Consider the following 17,641-nt stretch of genomic DNA (forward strand, 5'->3'; position numbering starts at 1 on the left):
GTATTCATGAGGCATGGGCCTATAATCAAAGTATCAGATCATCTGACCAAGTTGGCCTTTTTTGGGGTGGTGAGATCAAATGGTACCGGGATGTTGTGGGGCCCACGTGATATTTTATCAGATCCAACCCATGCAATAGTTGTGCAACACCATGATTGATAGACAACCCAAAAATCAGCCTGATCCAACCATCAGATGCGCCATACTTTAGAGAAAAATGTTAAATTGAGTAAAAGAGAGCTTCAAATTTTAATGGTAGGGCCCACATGATGATTGGATTGGCATGATTTGAGGAGCATCATATCCATATGGTGGGGTGCAACTACTGGATGGATTGGATTTCATATGCACCATGTGGATCCAAACACCTGAATTTGGGGGGATTTGGATGGTTGTGCATTGTTTACAGTGGTATGGCCCACTGATGATTGGATTAGCCTAATTCTTATGCTAATACACATCATAGGTTGGATTGGTTGGAAGTCATGGTTGCACCATGCGGACCCACAATAGCTGACACCACCACTAATAGTGGTTGTACGGGTACGATGTGAGCATTCCCCTATTATTCATAGCCGTTCATTTTCCAGCCATGGATGGGACATTTAGGATGGCCTGATGTGAGCTAACTTTGGAACCATAAATGATCCGTAATAACTACAAACAAATAGATGGTTCAGATTATTGATTAGACCTTATCTTATAATCAATCTTGGCTGTCCATTGGATAGGCACTCATCTGATGTTTATAGTAATCTGATCCGTGTGATTTTTAGATGGTTTCCCATCAACTGTGTGCCACAACTAATGGACGGTTCAGATCAATGGATTGGACTGTCCAAGTTTCCAAAGAGTAACAGATCATTGGTCATTATTTAATAATTAGATTACAAGCTTTTATGTGAAGCCATGGAAAGGATTCATTTCTTAGTCAAAAGAAGATGCAACCATACTAGACATGGTTAGGTTGGTGGGTGCTCTGCTCACTTAGCTAATAATTACCAACCCGATTTTGTGTTTAAGGATGGGTTTTGAATTCTGTAGTAAAAAATCTGCTCCACACGCAAGCCTCTACGTGTCCACCTGCAAGTGGTCACACGTGTGACCAGGTGGGCCAGAAAATGAGACCAATGAGCCCCACGTGCATGTTGATTTTTGAACTAGTTTGGGTTTTTTTTTGGCTATTTAATTGTTTTGGATGTGTGGCCCATTTGATGAGTTGACCGGCGTGATTTTCATAGTTTAAAAACCAGACGATTCGACTCAGAGAACGAGTTGAGTTAACTCAGAAGACTCGGGTGAGTTGGGTAGAGTTTCCTTCGAATATTATGTTTCCCTTAACCCATCATTGTTTCTAACCTTCAGTTCGTAGGCCACTGATCGGACGGTTAGCTAGGATTATCCAAGAGATGATGCTTTTGGGTTATGTTGTATAGGGTGGGGCCCACTGAATGAACGGTTCTGATCGCATATGGGTCACACGTACAAGCACAACAAGGTTTTGACGTATTGAAAACGATATTGTATTCCGAGTACGGAAAGTCGACGGTTTGATTGATTTGGTGGCTTGTTTGGTACTGTAAAAAGAAGGGAAAAAGAAATTCATGGTTTCGTGGCCCACACATCACATCATGGACTAATTCAATTGGTTGCGGTGGAGTTGTAAGATACTCTGGCAGTGTATGGGACTTGATACACAGGCGCTCAGAAATTGTAGACGTGGCAATCAATAATTGAGATCAAACCGACTAAGTTGTGGAAACCATTGATGCTAAGTCACATTCCTACAGTCAGATTGGATAAAGAATCTTAAACTTTGATTCGTGGACACTAGTTTGTTGAAATAGGACCATTGGATCTGTTTTTTCGTTTTTAACCGTCCAATGATTGTCAAGCAATCCGCTAATCAGCTAGCTAATACATCTGAAATGGGCTCATAATTTGGACGGCTTAGTTTTGACTTGGTTTTATGGCACGTGTGAAATTTCTAAATAATTTTTAAGTGCCTGTGTATCGTCCACCACACACTGCCAGAGTATCAAAGTTTTTCTCTGGGTTGCGTGCAAATAGACGGTTGATAACAAAAATGAGGAACTCTTTCTCAACGAGATGAGAATAACGCATGTCCTGATTTGGAGTTAGAACCGTCAACATCCATGATGGGCCGACAGAGCAAGTGTTTCGAACCTTCTACATGTTTACCATGTGGAGCGATACCAAGTTTTCGTTGTCCATTAATGGCAACGATTTTTACTGAATGATGATGATCACTGGAGCTCTACACGAGCAGACTTAGCTTGGTAACTTGCTCAATTCGGCTCGAAAAAGCTCGACTTGTCTCGGATTGAAACGTTGTTCGAACTAAGTTGAGTCATTTTTTGGGAGCTCAGAACATTTCAAGTCGATTCCGAGCTAGACCTACCTCGACTTAGTATTGAGCTCGACTCGGCTCGAGTTCAAGTGAGTATATAAGAGTTTTTTAAAAAAACCTTACCCAGTTCGCCTAACTCAACAACCCTAGCCCGTTTCTCCCTCCCTTTCACTCAAATCGCCCTACCCTAACCCATTTCTCCCTCCCTTTCACCCTAATTGGCCGTACGTTCGCCCAATACTCTTGTTGTTCTCCACCACCCGGCGACATTCCTTCTTCTAGCGTCCGTCTGGACGAGCTCCGCCCAATACCCTCGCCATTCTCCACTGCTCGGCGACATTCCTTCTTCCAGCGTCTATTCGAACGAGCTCCTCTTCCAAAGTGAGTCATCTTCTCCTCTCTCTCCATTTTTTCCGGCAAGTAGATGTTCCCATGTTCAAAGCCAACTTGCTGATGCTGTCTACTCATGGCCCTTATATCAGCATCAGTCAGCCATGCATATTGGAAAGGCAGGATAGGGGAAGACGAATGGGCACGGTGCAAACTCTGGATGTGTATCATGATCATCTCTGTTTATATATATATATATATATATATATATATATATATATATATATATATATATATATATATATATATATATATATATATATATATATATATATATATATATATATATATAATGATAATAGATCATGGATGTATGAGAGGATGGTTGGATGAATGATGATGGATGTATGGGATGGATTTATGGATGATTTGGTTTGAATGATGTGATGGTTAGATCATAGATGTATCAATTATCATGTAAGTTTTAATTTACAATTTAATTGCATTGGTTGTTTTTGAGTTAACTTGTTTATAAATTGTTCAAATGTATACCTCTAATTGTGATATTGTTTTTGTTTATTAGTTAAGTTATGTTTGTTAACTATTAATTGTTAAATTGTTAATTGATATTTGTTAAGTTGTATTTTAGTTAAATTGTCTTTAATTTGTTAAATTGTGATAATTGTGAATATGTGACTCTGATATTATTTTATGTAGATAAATGTAAATGTTAATTTTTTAATTAGTTAGGTTGTTTTTTATATGTTATTATTAGATTGTAAGGAATAAGGATAGATAATCAATTACCCATTTGAACATTTTTATATTGCCAAACATACATACAGTGTATTCTTAGAGACATAGAAATTCTCAAATTGTTCCATTTTTGGACAGTTTAGGGTTAGATAGATTGTAATGTCTTCATTTATTCCAATTTAAATGCATATGCCTGTTATAGTTTCGTCTCTCTTTTTTCTCTCTAGAATTTCTTGTATTTATTTCCATCGTCAAATATCCACACTTTATGTTGATTATTTACATGGGAATCAAATACAGGATGAATATATTCTATAGACATAATAAGAAATGTTACCGGAATTTCGGCGTAGCATTTTAATTGAAAAATAAAGGCATTACAATTTATCCAACCTTGAATGGGTAACTGATTTAGACAGTTAAGCAAGTATGCCCCCCTAGCGATCTAAGTATAGCCGTATAGGTAATTAAGATAAGCATTACATCATGCAATTATATAAAGCGATGTAGTGGAGATTATAACATATCAAGAACTTTATTTTATAAATAACTAGTCAAGACAAAAGCCCAAATACTCCCGAAGTGGGTGCATCAGCCACATCTCCTCTAATCATATAGGGAGACACGTCTACAACTACAGGCAAAGAAAAAAAGAAATCAGTGGTGTGAGATAACTTCAAAGAAGTCACAGTTAATGGTGTGACAAAGATAAAGTATAATCATTGTAAGTCGTTATATAACAAGATTCTAGGAGGATCCACAACACATTTAAACAAACATTTGAAGATGTGTCCTAAGAGACCAAGACTCCCTCCTAAAGGTCAACAATTGTTATCATGTATGAAGTCAGAAGGGGACGACTCACAAGGCGTAGTATCCACTCATAAGTTTGATAAAGAAAAGTTAAAATAGTAGTATGCTAGATTAGTGATTCTTGAAGAAAAACCTTTCAGAATGATAAAAAGTAAAGGGTTTAGGTCTTTCTGTCAATTTCTTAACCCTCGAGCCGAGAATATCTCCCGCGTCACTGCGCAGAGAGAGTGCATGAAGATATACGCAAAAGAGAAGAAACTGAAAGAAGTTTTGGCTTCAGTATCCAGAATAGGTTTGACGTCTGATTTACGTACAGCGTCCAATCATAGAAAAGGATACATTTCATTAACCGCTCACTATGTAGATAAAGATTGAAAACTCTACAAGAGAATTTTGAACTTCCACAATCTTTCTCCTCCACATACCGGTTTACTTATTTCAGATTGCATGTACAGTTGTCTACAAGATTGGGGCATTAAGAAGAAAATTTCAGCGATAACTTTAAACAATGCTTCAACAAATGACAGTGTCATTTCGTGTTTACGTAACCAGTTCAAGGCAACAGAAAATTTATTTTTTGATGGAAAAATATTTCAGGTCAGATATTGTGCCCATATTCTAAATTTGATTGTACATGAAGGGCTTAAAGAAATTAACCATATTTTAGAGAACATAAGAGAAAGTGTGAAATATATAAGGGGATTGTCATCGAGACTGAGTGTATGAAAGACATCATCCAATGTTTGAATATGACATCTAAAATAACGTTGAAGTTAAATGTGTGTACACGTTAGAACTCGACTTATAAAATGTTAGATACGGCAATGAAATTACAACTTGCATTTTCTGAATATGCGGCGCATGACAGAACATATTCTTGGTTGCTGAGCACAGATAATTGGACCACAGCAAAACAAGTTCACACCTTTCTCAAAATTTTCTATGATTGCACGAAGATTTTTTCCAGGAACCAGTATCCAACTGCAAATTTGTTTCTTCCATCTCTTTGGAAGATTAAGAATGTTCTACATAAAAATGTCAATGCGGGTACAGATTTCATACGCCAGATGACAATTGGTATGAAGATGAAGTTCAATAAATGTTAGGATGAATGTCATTTGTTGATGTCCTTAGCAGTTGCTATTGATCCTCGTTGTAATATGGGTTTAGTCAAGTTTATTTTCATGAAGATTTATCCTCCTGAAAGAGCGGCAACAGAGATGTTCAAGATTCGTCAAGCCCTTGAAGATTAATACAATTCGTATGCTACTACTTTACTTACAGCAGGTGTTCAAGAAATTAGAGACACGAATGTTTCTATACCTGATATTGAGGATGTACTAAATGAATACATATCATACTTGGCACAAGAACGAATAGGAGTTGAGACTAAGGAATCAAAGCTAGAATTGTACCTTAATGAGCCAATCATAATGTGATCCGACTTTGATGTGTTGGAATGGTAGAAAATGAGGGTCAATGAATCAAAATACCCTACATTATCTGTGATAGCATGAGACATATTATCAATACCAATTTCAACAATGGCATCAGAATCCGCATTCAGTATAGAAAGCAAGGTTGTGAGCAAGTATCAAAACTCACTTTCACCAAATACAGTTGAAGCATTGATTTGTACGGAAGATTGGTTGCACCCGATATGGGGAGGAGATGATATTAATGATGATAAAGAAGAAGAAATTAAAATTCATGACGAGTCTCTACCTGCAGCAACAAATACATGAAGGCATTTTCGGTTTTTCAATTATTTTCTTTTTGGTTGAAACTTGAATAATCTATAATATTATTTAACTTGAAATATGAAAGTAGTGGAATGTGTTCTTTAAGACTTTGATATTTATTTACTCACTATTGTTCATTTGTTTTTATTTTTGATATATTTATATTGCTTTTATTTTGTTCTTATATTAAGTTCAAATTATTTATCAACATTCTATTTTTTTATTAAAAATTGAGTATAGATATGTCGTCATCTGACCCATTAACAAACATTCGGGACCACGCTTTCCTAGTTGAATCGCCACCAAAGTCTGGAAGAACAAAGATTGTATGTGGTTTGTGTGGCACAAATTTATGAACAAGACTCATTGGTTTCGGTTACACTTGTCATGTCGAAGTGGTGATGTAAAATCATGCCCCAATGTCCCTAATGATGTCCAAATTCTTTTTCAGACCCTTTTAGATTCGAATAGAAAACCTTCCACTCCATCCAAACCTTTTGGTTCTGAATTTAGTACACGAATGACTTCCACGGAAGATACAGAGTAGGAAGCCAGATTAAAAGGTTTGGAGGAAGAACAATTCCAACTCGCCTTAAAACACAGTATGGAAGAAGTTTCTAGACTTCAGCGATATCCTCAGAGACAATACGATGTTAAAGCAAGATCAAGTATGACAAGCAAGAAGAAGAAGAAGAGTAACAAATTAAAATTCTTCACCCATCTCGGTAAATTTTATAAGCCAATGGGTACTACATACAAATCTTCACATAAAGAAAGTTTGAAAAATCTAGTTCAAAGTATGAAAGAGTACAAAGGAAACATGTCTTAACCTTCTGACTCAGAGGAAGTGAATCAATATGTATATGAAAAATTAGATAATAGTTCGGATGGATCAGATAACGATACAGAAAAGCACTACTCGTATGAAGGTTATTAGTTGTAAATTGTAATTTTGAATAATATATTTATCGAAATTTTTTAATCATAAATTATGTATTTTATATATTTTATTGTTTTGTTCAACTTCAAAGTAATCGAATTCAAATTCAAATGAAACTCAATATATAACTTGAACTCGGAACTCGGCCCAAAGCTCGAACTCGAAACTCGAAACTTGGCTCGAAAACTCGAACTCGAAACCAGCTCGAGGACTCGAATTCGAACTCGACTTGAAAACTCAAGTTGAACTCGGCTTGCACTGGACCGATCTGTTGGCCGAGCCGAGCACGATCTGTTATTCTAAGCTCAAAGGCCGAGCACGAGCTGAGACTCAAGCTGTCGAAGCCGAGCATGAGCTGGACAAAGCACGGCTCCGCTCGGCCGTGTACACCTCTAAATTGATGGCTACAAGAGATTTGCTGGGCCACCTCACCGGGCCCTATATCAGGTGGAACCCACCGTGTATATCCTCTGTCCAAGAACTAAACAATTATAATTACGTGATCAGTTACTTCCCGTTAAAACAGAGAAATGTTCCAGTGTTCGCAGAGCACTATACGTTATAGTGCTCTCAGTTGCATCAGTTCACTTGGACAGACCAATCGATCGATGTGAGCCGTCTATTAATTCCACAATACATTATATAGGCTACCAGACAAAAATCTAAGAAATCAGATGATCCAGTCCTTTGATTTAGCCTTATTTTCAGTAGCTACACTTTTTCCAAGTCATTGATCAGATGGTTGCGATTGCCTAAAAAAAGATTCCTAAGAATCATAAGCAATCCATGATTATTGATGGGCCCTAACCTGAATGGATCAAACTGTCGACTAGAGCTATTTCTGTAAACAATCTTGACCGTCTAAGATAAAGGATATTCATCAAATGGTTAATATTTATCAGATTCATTTGATCTTTGAATGATAGCCTTAGAAAGGCCCGTTGGAGTTAATGAACAGTCTGGATCAGTCGATGGACAGTCTGAATGTCCCAGTGCAACTAGGAGCACTATAACTGAGTAGTCAGAGAAGACGGAAACATTTCTCGTTAAAATATTGCATTTGTTAGGAATTTGTCAGTAAAATCCATTAAAATAATAATAATTTTAATTTCCTTGAAATTATTTTAAACAATTCCTTGTACTTGAATTTCTTGAGAAAAAAGGTTAGTATGTACCGGCTAACCTAACCTGATGATACACGCTGCTTTTTCCAAAATCCTATAAATAATAAAGTTCCTTTTTTTATTGAGGTCATCCTCACCACATGGTCCATCCATGGTGGATGCAACAAACGGACGGTTTGGATTACCGAACCATAGGCCCCACCTTTGAAAATCAAAATGGTGTAAAGATGTGTATAATGTATCATATAATGGAGAAATGAGTCAATGACTTGATGTTACAGCTGGACACATGGGCAATTCGATCAATCAATCCAAGCCGTCCATCTGGTGATGCACTGATTTTTTGGTCTACCATGCAAAAAAAAATGCACGAATAAGATGATCCGATCCACCTGTAAGTTCTTTTTTCTTTTTCTTTTTTTTTGCATCCGTCCATTTCAGAAACATAAGGATCTATGATAATCCCATGATACGTAAGGATCAGATTGTTGATTGGACCTATTTTTACACAAATAATCTTGACCATCCATCCTTTTTATCAATCGGACCGTCCCAAGTGTGGCGATGCAAATAGGGAACATATACAGATCATTTCTCCATATAATTCCTGATGACCAAATTGCCCCTAGAATTATTGGACGTTCTCCTCTTTTATTGAACTAGCAACGGATCATTTATAAAAAGTATTTTTTAAAATTGCAAAGACGAAAATACTCTGTAGTTTAGATTTTCTTTTCTTTTCTTTCTTTTTATTTTTTATTTTTTGAGAATTAGTTTAGAATGATAATGAAAGTGACCAAATTACCCCTGTTAGGATAAATATTCACATACAAATTGTTGTATGGGAGCTTTACCATGCAACTCCTCGTTGGGATTTTTACTGCAAAATTCATCCGGAACTCTAATTTTACTAAACAGTGCCTCCCGGAACGATATTCCTAAACTGCTTTTTCAGTAATTAAAAAAAAAAATTATATTACTACCTTGATTTTTTCTCTGCCAAGGCAAGAATAAAACATTGTGGGGCCCATATGGCATGTGTTAGACAGACCAAAAATATCTCAAATCCAATTATATGGTAACCAATAAAAAAAAAAAAAAATAAGGCAGGCCAATCCATGAAAAATAAAATATACCCACTCAAAATAACCCCATGTAAGTGTATACCATTTGATGATTTGATCAAACTTTTTTTTTTTCCATGTTATCACCATGGGGTTCATACACTTGGATGAATTGAATGTTACACACATACCATGTGGACCCACAAGTCTCAACTTTCACTACTTTTTTTTAGAGAAAAATTAGATGAAGGCATTTTGTAATTTCATCCCCCAGAGAGCACCTCCTTGTAATTTCTAATGGTCCTGGCGTTATTTGGTAAAATATATATTCCTTAGGAATTTTGGTTTATACACACACACACACACAGATTCTACAAGGTATTGAATGAGATTTCAATCTAGATCAATAACATTTCTGAAATTTTGAAATTTTGCCTGCTTACAAACAGATGGCTTGGATTTTAACCACATCAAGAAGACAGATGGCTTGGATTTTAACCACATCAAGAGGGGGTTAGACCTGCTCCTACGCAAGGGGAGTGGATTAGGTGTTACCCTTACCGTGTGGGGCCCACCTTAATGAATTTGTTGTATATCCAGGCCGCCCATCCGTTTTTTCAGCTCATTTTAGGACGTGGTCCCAAAACTTGAGCAGATCTATATCGCCGGTGGTCTACACCACTGGAAACAGTGGTGAATGACCATTAAAAGCTTTTTACAAGCCACAAAAGTTTCCGATCAGCTACACTTCATCCAGGTCTGGTTGACCTTATCAACAGATTGGATGGCAAATAAACATTACGGATCTGCTTATAGCGAGTCCTGGTGATTTTTAACGGGTGGCATTCAATCACCACTGTTTCCAGTGGTGTGGTTCACCTGAGATTTGGATCCACTTGATTTTTGGGACCACATCCTAAAATGGCCGGAAAAATGGATGGATGGCATGGATATACAACACACCATCAAGGTGGGCCCCACAGTAAGGGTAACACATTAACACCTAATCCGCCCTATGGGCAAGTGCACACGAGCCCATCTAACAAAGGTTATATGGAGCCCACCATGATAACCGTGTAACATCTCCTACATAAGTGCACTGCCTCTTGTTAGGATGTCAGCCCAAACAAAGAAGCAGATCTAAAACTCCAAAGGGCCACAATAGGGGATTATTTTTTTCTCAAAGAAAAAGGTCTGGATGGGTCCACCACTGACAACCTACTGTTTCTCATGTAGTCACATTCCTTCCGGGGTTTTTTTTTTCCTCCAGAAGTCTCTCTCTCTCTCTCTCTCTCTCTCTCTCTCCATATGCATTGCACATGCCAATTCCCTAGTGAGCTAACGGGCCAGCCAAGATTTACACAAAAAAATAACTAATGCCATTTCAATGAGAAAATATTTACAAAAGCAACCTACAATGGAGGTTAAGGAATTCCATCAGGCTCCAGTTTCGTACCTTCTTTTGTCTTGGCCGATGGCAATGGCTCCGAGCAAACCGTATCAGGCTCCAGTTTCGTGCCTTCTTTTGTCTTGGCCGATGGCAATGGGTCTGAGCAAACCGTATTCTTATTCATTGTGGTCTTCGGATTTGTTCTGCATACCCGCTTTCTGGGTTTCTTCACTAACAGAATACCATCATGTTCAGCAGCAGCAGAACTTAAATGGGGCAGTGGAGATTCTCGAGGACGTGCCGTTGCACCCTCCGTTTTGGGCTTCCTCTTGCTCAATCTGCTGGGACGGGATCCAAGTCCGTTGCTCAGGTCTTGATCATCTTGATTCCTTCTTTCAAGTTTGGATTTTGAACCAGAACTCCCTGGGGTGCACGTCTCAGAGCTAAAACTCACAGCATTTTTTTGTTTTTCAGTCGATCCTAACTTACGGGAACGTGTGTTGCTCTTGGCAATACAGACATTGCTTTGCGGATCGCATGTCCTTTGTCTATCATGATCCTGGCTGGCTACAATCTTTTCTCCATTTGCTGTCATGGTTGAGCCCACCTGCTACAGTGGCAATGTTAGCTAAAAGTGTTTCACCAAACAAAATTCAGATTTGCCGATCACACTAATATATTGCAGTATAAAGATGAGAAATGCAGTGCTTTCATAGCAGTGCAAGTTATGGTGCTACAAGACAGATTTAGAAATCAACACATGAAGAGCCTAATCAACCGATCTGGACCATCTGTTGATCCAGGACACTTGTAGGCCACTGGAAAATGATTACACTGATTCAACTAACCATCCAATCAGTATCCTATTGGTCAGGATCATTTAAATGAAATAGGTCCAAACCCAATAATCAATCCAGACAATCCACTGTAGTCCCAACTTGGAATCTTATGGATCCAAAGAACCATTTTAAACAGATCCCATCAGTAACTACAAAACATACAGCTATTCAAAAGAAGGCTGACATTCGGATGGATTTGATCATCAACTCAAGAGTGAGTTTTGCATGGCGACCAATGAACAGGTGCTGGACCAAATCAACGATCCAGATTTGTTGATTCCACTGTCCACATATCAGAATGCAACACAATTTATAATGCAACCGAGCAATGGCAGTACTTACACACTTCTCTCTCTACCATATACAACGTTGGCTGTAAACAACAATTTTGCAGCTCGTACTTTGTAACCACTCCCCTCCCAAGGAGAGTTCAGATTTTACCCTTTTATGGTGCAGGGGTATCACCCATTCTCATCCTGGAACCCACACCTCCTTCCATCCATCGGATTTTACCCTTTTATGGCACTGGGTACCAAACCTCATTACCATCTCACAAGTGAAACTTACAGTTAACTGAATTTCATTCCAATGGAATTTTACGAATCTCATTCCAAAGGTAAAATGTACTATCATTTTACCCTTACATTTGAATGACAAAGAAAGGTTAATAGTTAGCATAACCATTGATCAATAAATATCAATGTGGAGTGAGAAATGGGCAACGGTTGGCTAGTGTGTCCCCGAGAAGCAACTCCCCCACAACAACACCCGGTTGTGATGAGAAGTACACGGGGGTTCTTACGCCATTCTAGACACGCAAGAGTAAAGAAGCTAGTCAAGAAGAATAGGATTCGCCTTACCACATGGAATATAGAAATACTGACAGGTAAGAGTATGGAGCTAGTAGACATGATGAAACAAAGTAGAATTAAAATAGCTTGCATTCAGGAGACCAAGTAGAAAGGATTCAAAAAACTAAAGAAATTGATGGATATAAACCATGCTGTATAGTTAAGGACAATGATAGAAATGGGATAGGGATAGTAGTAGATAAAGATTTGAAGGATAAAGTTTTAGATATTAAGAGAGTAAGTTGTAAAATTTTATTAATAAAACTTATGTTAGGAGAGGAGATAATCAATGTTATCAGTGCATATGCTTAGAATCAAGAGGCAGTTCTAGGAACACCCTGATCCATAGCTCAAGTGGTAGACTGAGTGAAAGATACCTCGTTTCAACACTGAGGTCCTGGTATTGATCCCTAGTAGGGGGGGGAGGGATTGATGGATTGATGGAGAGAGAGAGAGAGAGAGAGAGAGAGAGAGAGAGAGAGAGAGAGAAATATTTACATTATTATGGATTTTCTAGGTACTTTTTCAGAATTTTCAGTCAAAAAAAAAAAAAATTCCAACCATTACGGGGGGGCCCGTATGGGCTGTTACGGCCGATACCCGTATCAGTAACAGTTGGTGAGGAAGATTCTATATTGTCGTTGAAAGAGAAATATGGTAAATTCTCAGTCAAATTGTTCTACATATTTATTTCTGAGTTTTCATCGGGCAGCCAAATTAGTCACATGTCATTTGTATGGCCCCCTCACAAAGAGGTAACTTTGGCATGGTTAGGTGTTAATGGTTGAAAAGCTTCTAAAAGTTGATCACTGCATGGGACATTGGAGAGTGCAGAACTAAACTCAAAGGGATATTTAGAATGGTATTCTGTTTGCAACAGTACATGGGCAAAGTGAGGACTGAAAAATGTTAGGTGCAGAGTTGAGGATGTTGAGGTGGATGTGTGGTAAGATTGGGAAGGAAAGAATCAAGAATGAGGTCGTGGTCAGGCTTTGAGTTCATGCTTAGGAGTAGCCCCAATCCGTTTTCAAAATATCGGTATCGCGCAATGTATCACACCCATGGGATACAGATACATATCAGTTATCGCACGGGATATATCGTTTGTATCGGCATAATTTATCGCACTTTTTGGGAAACATGGGGAAACATTGGGAAAATGGTTGAATTTTTCAATGAAACTTCAAGGATTATTAAAAAGGACCTTAACGCACACTTTTAAATCATATAGTCTCAAAAAAGAAGTGCACATAATAGGTTTCCTTTGTATAGGGTCCTAAGCTATGTGCTGTCCGATTGAACTAAGACAACTATATTCAATATCCACCCCATCCATCCATTTTTCCATATCATTTCAGGACATTATCCAAAAAATAAAGCAGATCCAATAAAGCAGATTCAACAGGTTGGATGGTTAATAACCATTACGGTGGACCCTAGGAAGTTTTTAATGATGGGAGATCATTACTATTTCTTGTAGTGTAGTCCACTTGAAACTTGTATCTACTTAATTTTTTGGGACCATGCCATAAAACAAGCAGCCCAAACAAATGTACAACATCGATATGCAATACATACATCGAGGTAGGCCGAAAAGAGTTTAGTCAGCTTTTCGAAATCCACGCACACTACACAAACCACTTCCTCGAATAGTGGTCAACTGTGGCATTGAGTGAGACCTTGACCATAGGGCCACATTGATGTAATAAGGTGTATCTACACCGTCAATTCATTTTGGCAAATGATTTTAGGGCATGGGCTAAAAAATGAGGCAGATTCAAAATTAAGGCGGACCACACCACACAAAACAAGGGTCACCATTAAAAACTTTTAGGGGCCACAAAAGTTTCGATCAAGCTGATATTTGGTTTTTTGTTCATCCAAATCTTATGTGATAAATTAGCGGGCCCTAACAAGTGGTTAGATAGCAAATAAATGTTACCATTGGCCAAAGAAGTTTTTAATTTTAACCGTTAAATCACCACTTTTTTTAGTGTGCTCAACCTGAAATGTGGATCTAACTCATTTTTCAGCTCATGCCCTAAACTAATCATCCAAAATAGATGGGCAGTACAAATAAAACACATGACATCAAGGTGGAACCCACAAAGCCCCCAACAAGACCGTCCATCTATAACTAGAGACCTCGTAGGGTAAAAGGGCAGCGGATTGGCTGGTGCACCACACACCACCACTAGCTGGTGTGTTGACGTCACCAAGTTTTGTGGGTCCCATCATGAGGTATGAGTTATATCCAAACTGTCCATCCACTTGGTGAGCTCGTACTAAGACTTGAGCTGAAAATTATGACTCATCAAAAAATAAAGTGGACCACACTGTAAAAATCAGTGGGGGATTGAACGCCAGCCATTGAAACCTTTTGAGGGTCATAGAAAATTTGGATGAATATGATATTTGTTTTTTCTCTTCATCCAGGTCCATGTGACCTTACGAACAAATTGGATGGAAAGTAAACATCACGGTGGCCCCTACAAATATTTTAACGGTGAGAATCATTGTCCCCACTGCTATTTGTGGCGTGGTCCACTTGAGCCTTGGAAATTACTCATTTTTGGGATCAAGATCTACAATGATCTCCCCAAATGGATGAATGGTGTAGATATGATCAATACATCATTGTGGGGCCCATGTAACTTTGATCTTGTTTGAACCTTTCATACAACTCAGAGCACTAGGAGTGTCAACGCTCGTTTTCGAACGACACGTACCCACACCAGCTAGGTTGTTGGTGGCTTCCCTGTAAAAGGGCTTCTAAAGCCATTTTTCAAACAAGTGGGTTCCAAAACCCTAAAATCTCTCGCTGAAACTCCAAAACTCCAGGATTTTTGCTGATTTGTCGCCAAAATCACCTTTGCAATTTCAATCTATCATCTATATGAAGAAAAAAAACGGAGAAATTGAGATTTTTTCGCACGGCGCACTGCTATCGATCATGGCCCACCAAAGTATACTTTCGATCACGCAATCTAGTACCGAAATCCCCTCTCTTACATGGATTGAAAGCCTTTCTCTTTTATTATTTTATTTTTTTCAATTTTTTTGAGTAATTAGGCATCAAATTTGATAAAATCCCTTAATAAAACATGAGAAAGATGATAATAATGGCAATATCGCAAAATATAGTGCGATATCGTGAGATATACCGCACGATACAAATAATTCCAGAAATTTTTAGTATTTTTGAGGGGTTTCGTGTCGACGGTGGCCGTTAACGATAATATCGGCCGATATATTGGCCGATAGTATCGATATTTAAAACACCGGCCCCAATAATGGAAAATGATGGAGACCTGGAGAACAGATCGAGATGGTTTAGTCATGAGCTACACCACTTCATAATAACCGAAGATAAAATGATGAGGAGCATGTTGAGATGGTTTAGTCTTGTTGTATGCTGCATCATAACAATCAAGGATCAAGTGATGAAGAGGAGATTGAGATGGTTCGATACTAAAATAAGCCCGGTCAGGAAGGGAACTCTAATTAGCATTGAAAGGCCTAAAAGGAGGACATGCGGAAGACATCTACCAGGATAGAAGTGGTGAGAAGAAATATGACGGCAAACTTACAAAGAATAGGGCTTTGATAGGAATGATTGATGAAATTGGATTGTAAAGACGGTTATTAGGTACTCCAAGAAGCTCTTTTTTCTTTCTTCCTTCTTCTTCTTCTTCTTCTTTTTTAAGAAGTAACTCTAGGAAGTGGGTTGAGACTTACGAGATCATAAAGGGAAGCAATATATTATTTTTTTCCAGTATGGTTGAGAATCTATTCTCAAACTGTACAAGGGCTGCAATCATTATGGAAACAAAACAGTAAAGCAAAAGCAAGAACTGAAACATGAGGATGGGATATAATTTCTGCAATAGTTTCATGGAATGCATAACTAGGGGTGTACACGAACCGAGCTAGCTCGTTTGGCTCGCTCGACTCGACTCGAAAATGAGTTCGAGCCGAGTTCGAGCTGGCCCCTGCTTGACTCCACTTGGATTGAACCCAGCTCGAATCGAACTCGGATCAAACCAGTTTGGTGACTCGGTTACTTTGATATTGATGTTACTCGCCAAGTGTTTGATGAAATGACTCAATGAAGAGTGGCTAGTGGCAAGGAAGGTATGTATATGAAACAAATACCCTTTTTTTTTGGATTTCTATGTTGCTTGGAAGGTATTTGATAAAATACCTGAACAACCTTTGCTGCTGTTTTACAGACAATGGGATTTTGAAGGTGCAGTCCAAGTGTTTGTGGAAATACTGCACAGAAAAACTCGGCTCGATCTTGGCTCGAACTCAACCCGAACTGGCCCGAGCTGCTGACCGAACCGAACCGAGCTAGCCAGTCAGGCTTGAGGACCGAGCCGAGCCGAGTTTGAGCTGAGGTCAGCTAGTGGCCGAGCCGAGTTGAGCTGAGGCCAGCTCGACTCGGTTCAGCTCGATGTACACCCCTATGCATAACAATAAACTAAATTTCAAAGATAGAGGTTTGCTAAACCTACATCAGATCTACACAGCCACATGTGCCAGCCTAGCACATTTGGGATATCGGAACCATGTAAATGTGGCCCCACGGTAGAGATGACAGGCCCAAAACTTAGAATGGTGAATTCATAAAGTAGAAACAAATGTTCAAAGACAATGGTTCAAATTTCAAAAGTATTTACAGAGACCATGTTCAATGTACATGTGTGGCCCATTTGATGAGTGGAGCAGCATGACTTTTGTGCTGGTTCATCCAAGGTTGGGACCACCTAATTCGCAGCTCAAATGCCCTATTTGTGCGAGGTTGGCTCATGCTGACACTTGTACAAATGCATGTGTGCATTCAAGCACTCTGGCCAAGGCAAACTCTGCAAATGTATGGGGCAAGTATTCTTCCGACAAGTTGTGTACATACAAAGAATAGGATTGGAGCCAGAATGGTGGTCTCCAATTAGTGATGAACAAGCCAGCATGAGGGTCTCCAATTAGTGATGAACGAGTATGGCCAGTATGAAAACCATCAAATAAATAAACGACAAGTTTTATCTCCACTACAAGCACATTTGGATGTGTATATATGCATGTAGTATGTACTTATGCCAAGAAAGTAGTACAAAGTAGAAAATATTGAAGCTTTATTAAAATACAGTTACTATATTCTAATATCCAGCGTTGGCAGCTGTCTGGATGTCCCCAGAATGAGGACAGCAGCTGATGCCATCTACCAATCCACATTTCCCAGAATTAGAGACATAGGCATGTGCTGCAACTGAGTATGGCAGGATGCACTAAATGCTCCCAACAGAAACATACTACCCAAAACGAGAATGAAATGGTAAAGGTTAGAACTGTTACCATCTCATTCTCATCCCGGGAAGCTAAATTGCACTCTAATCTGCGCTTTTAGGTAACACCCAGACA

General features: G+C 38.7%; 1 protein-coding gene across 2 annotated transcripts in view; it reads right to left on the bottom strand.

Annotated features, from left to right (window-relative positions):
- Positions 1-10,496: 10,496 nt before the first annotated feature.
- LOC131257997 (uncharacterized) overlaps positions 10,497-17,641 on the bottom strand; it is a 45,903-nt gene continuing 38,758 nt past the window's right edge. For both annotated transcript variants that reach the window (XM_058259019.1, XM_058259018.1), the window contains exon 8: positions 10,497-11,137. In XM_058259019.1, coding sequence (XP_058115002.1) covers positions 10,565-11,137 — 573 coding nt within the window. In that variant the 3' untranslated portion in view covers positions 10,497-10,564. The remainder of the gene's footprint in view (positions 11,138-17,641) is intronic.

Source organism: Magnolia sinica, chromosome 10 (assembly GCF_029962835.1).
Source record: "Magnolia sinica isolate HGM2019 chromosome 10, MsV1, whole genome shotgun sequence".
Classification (NCBI taxonomy): domain Eukaryota; kingdom Viridiplantae; phylum Streptophyta; class Magnoliopsida; order Magnoliales; family Magnoliaceae; genus Magnolia; species Magnolia sinica.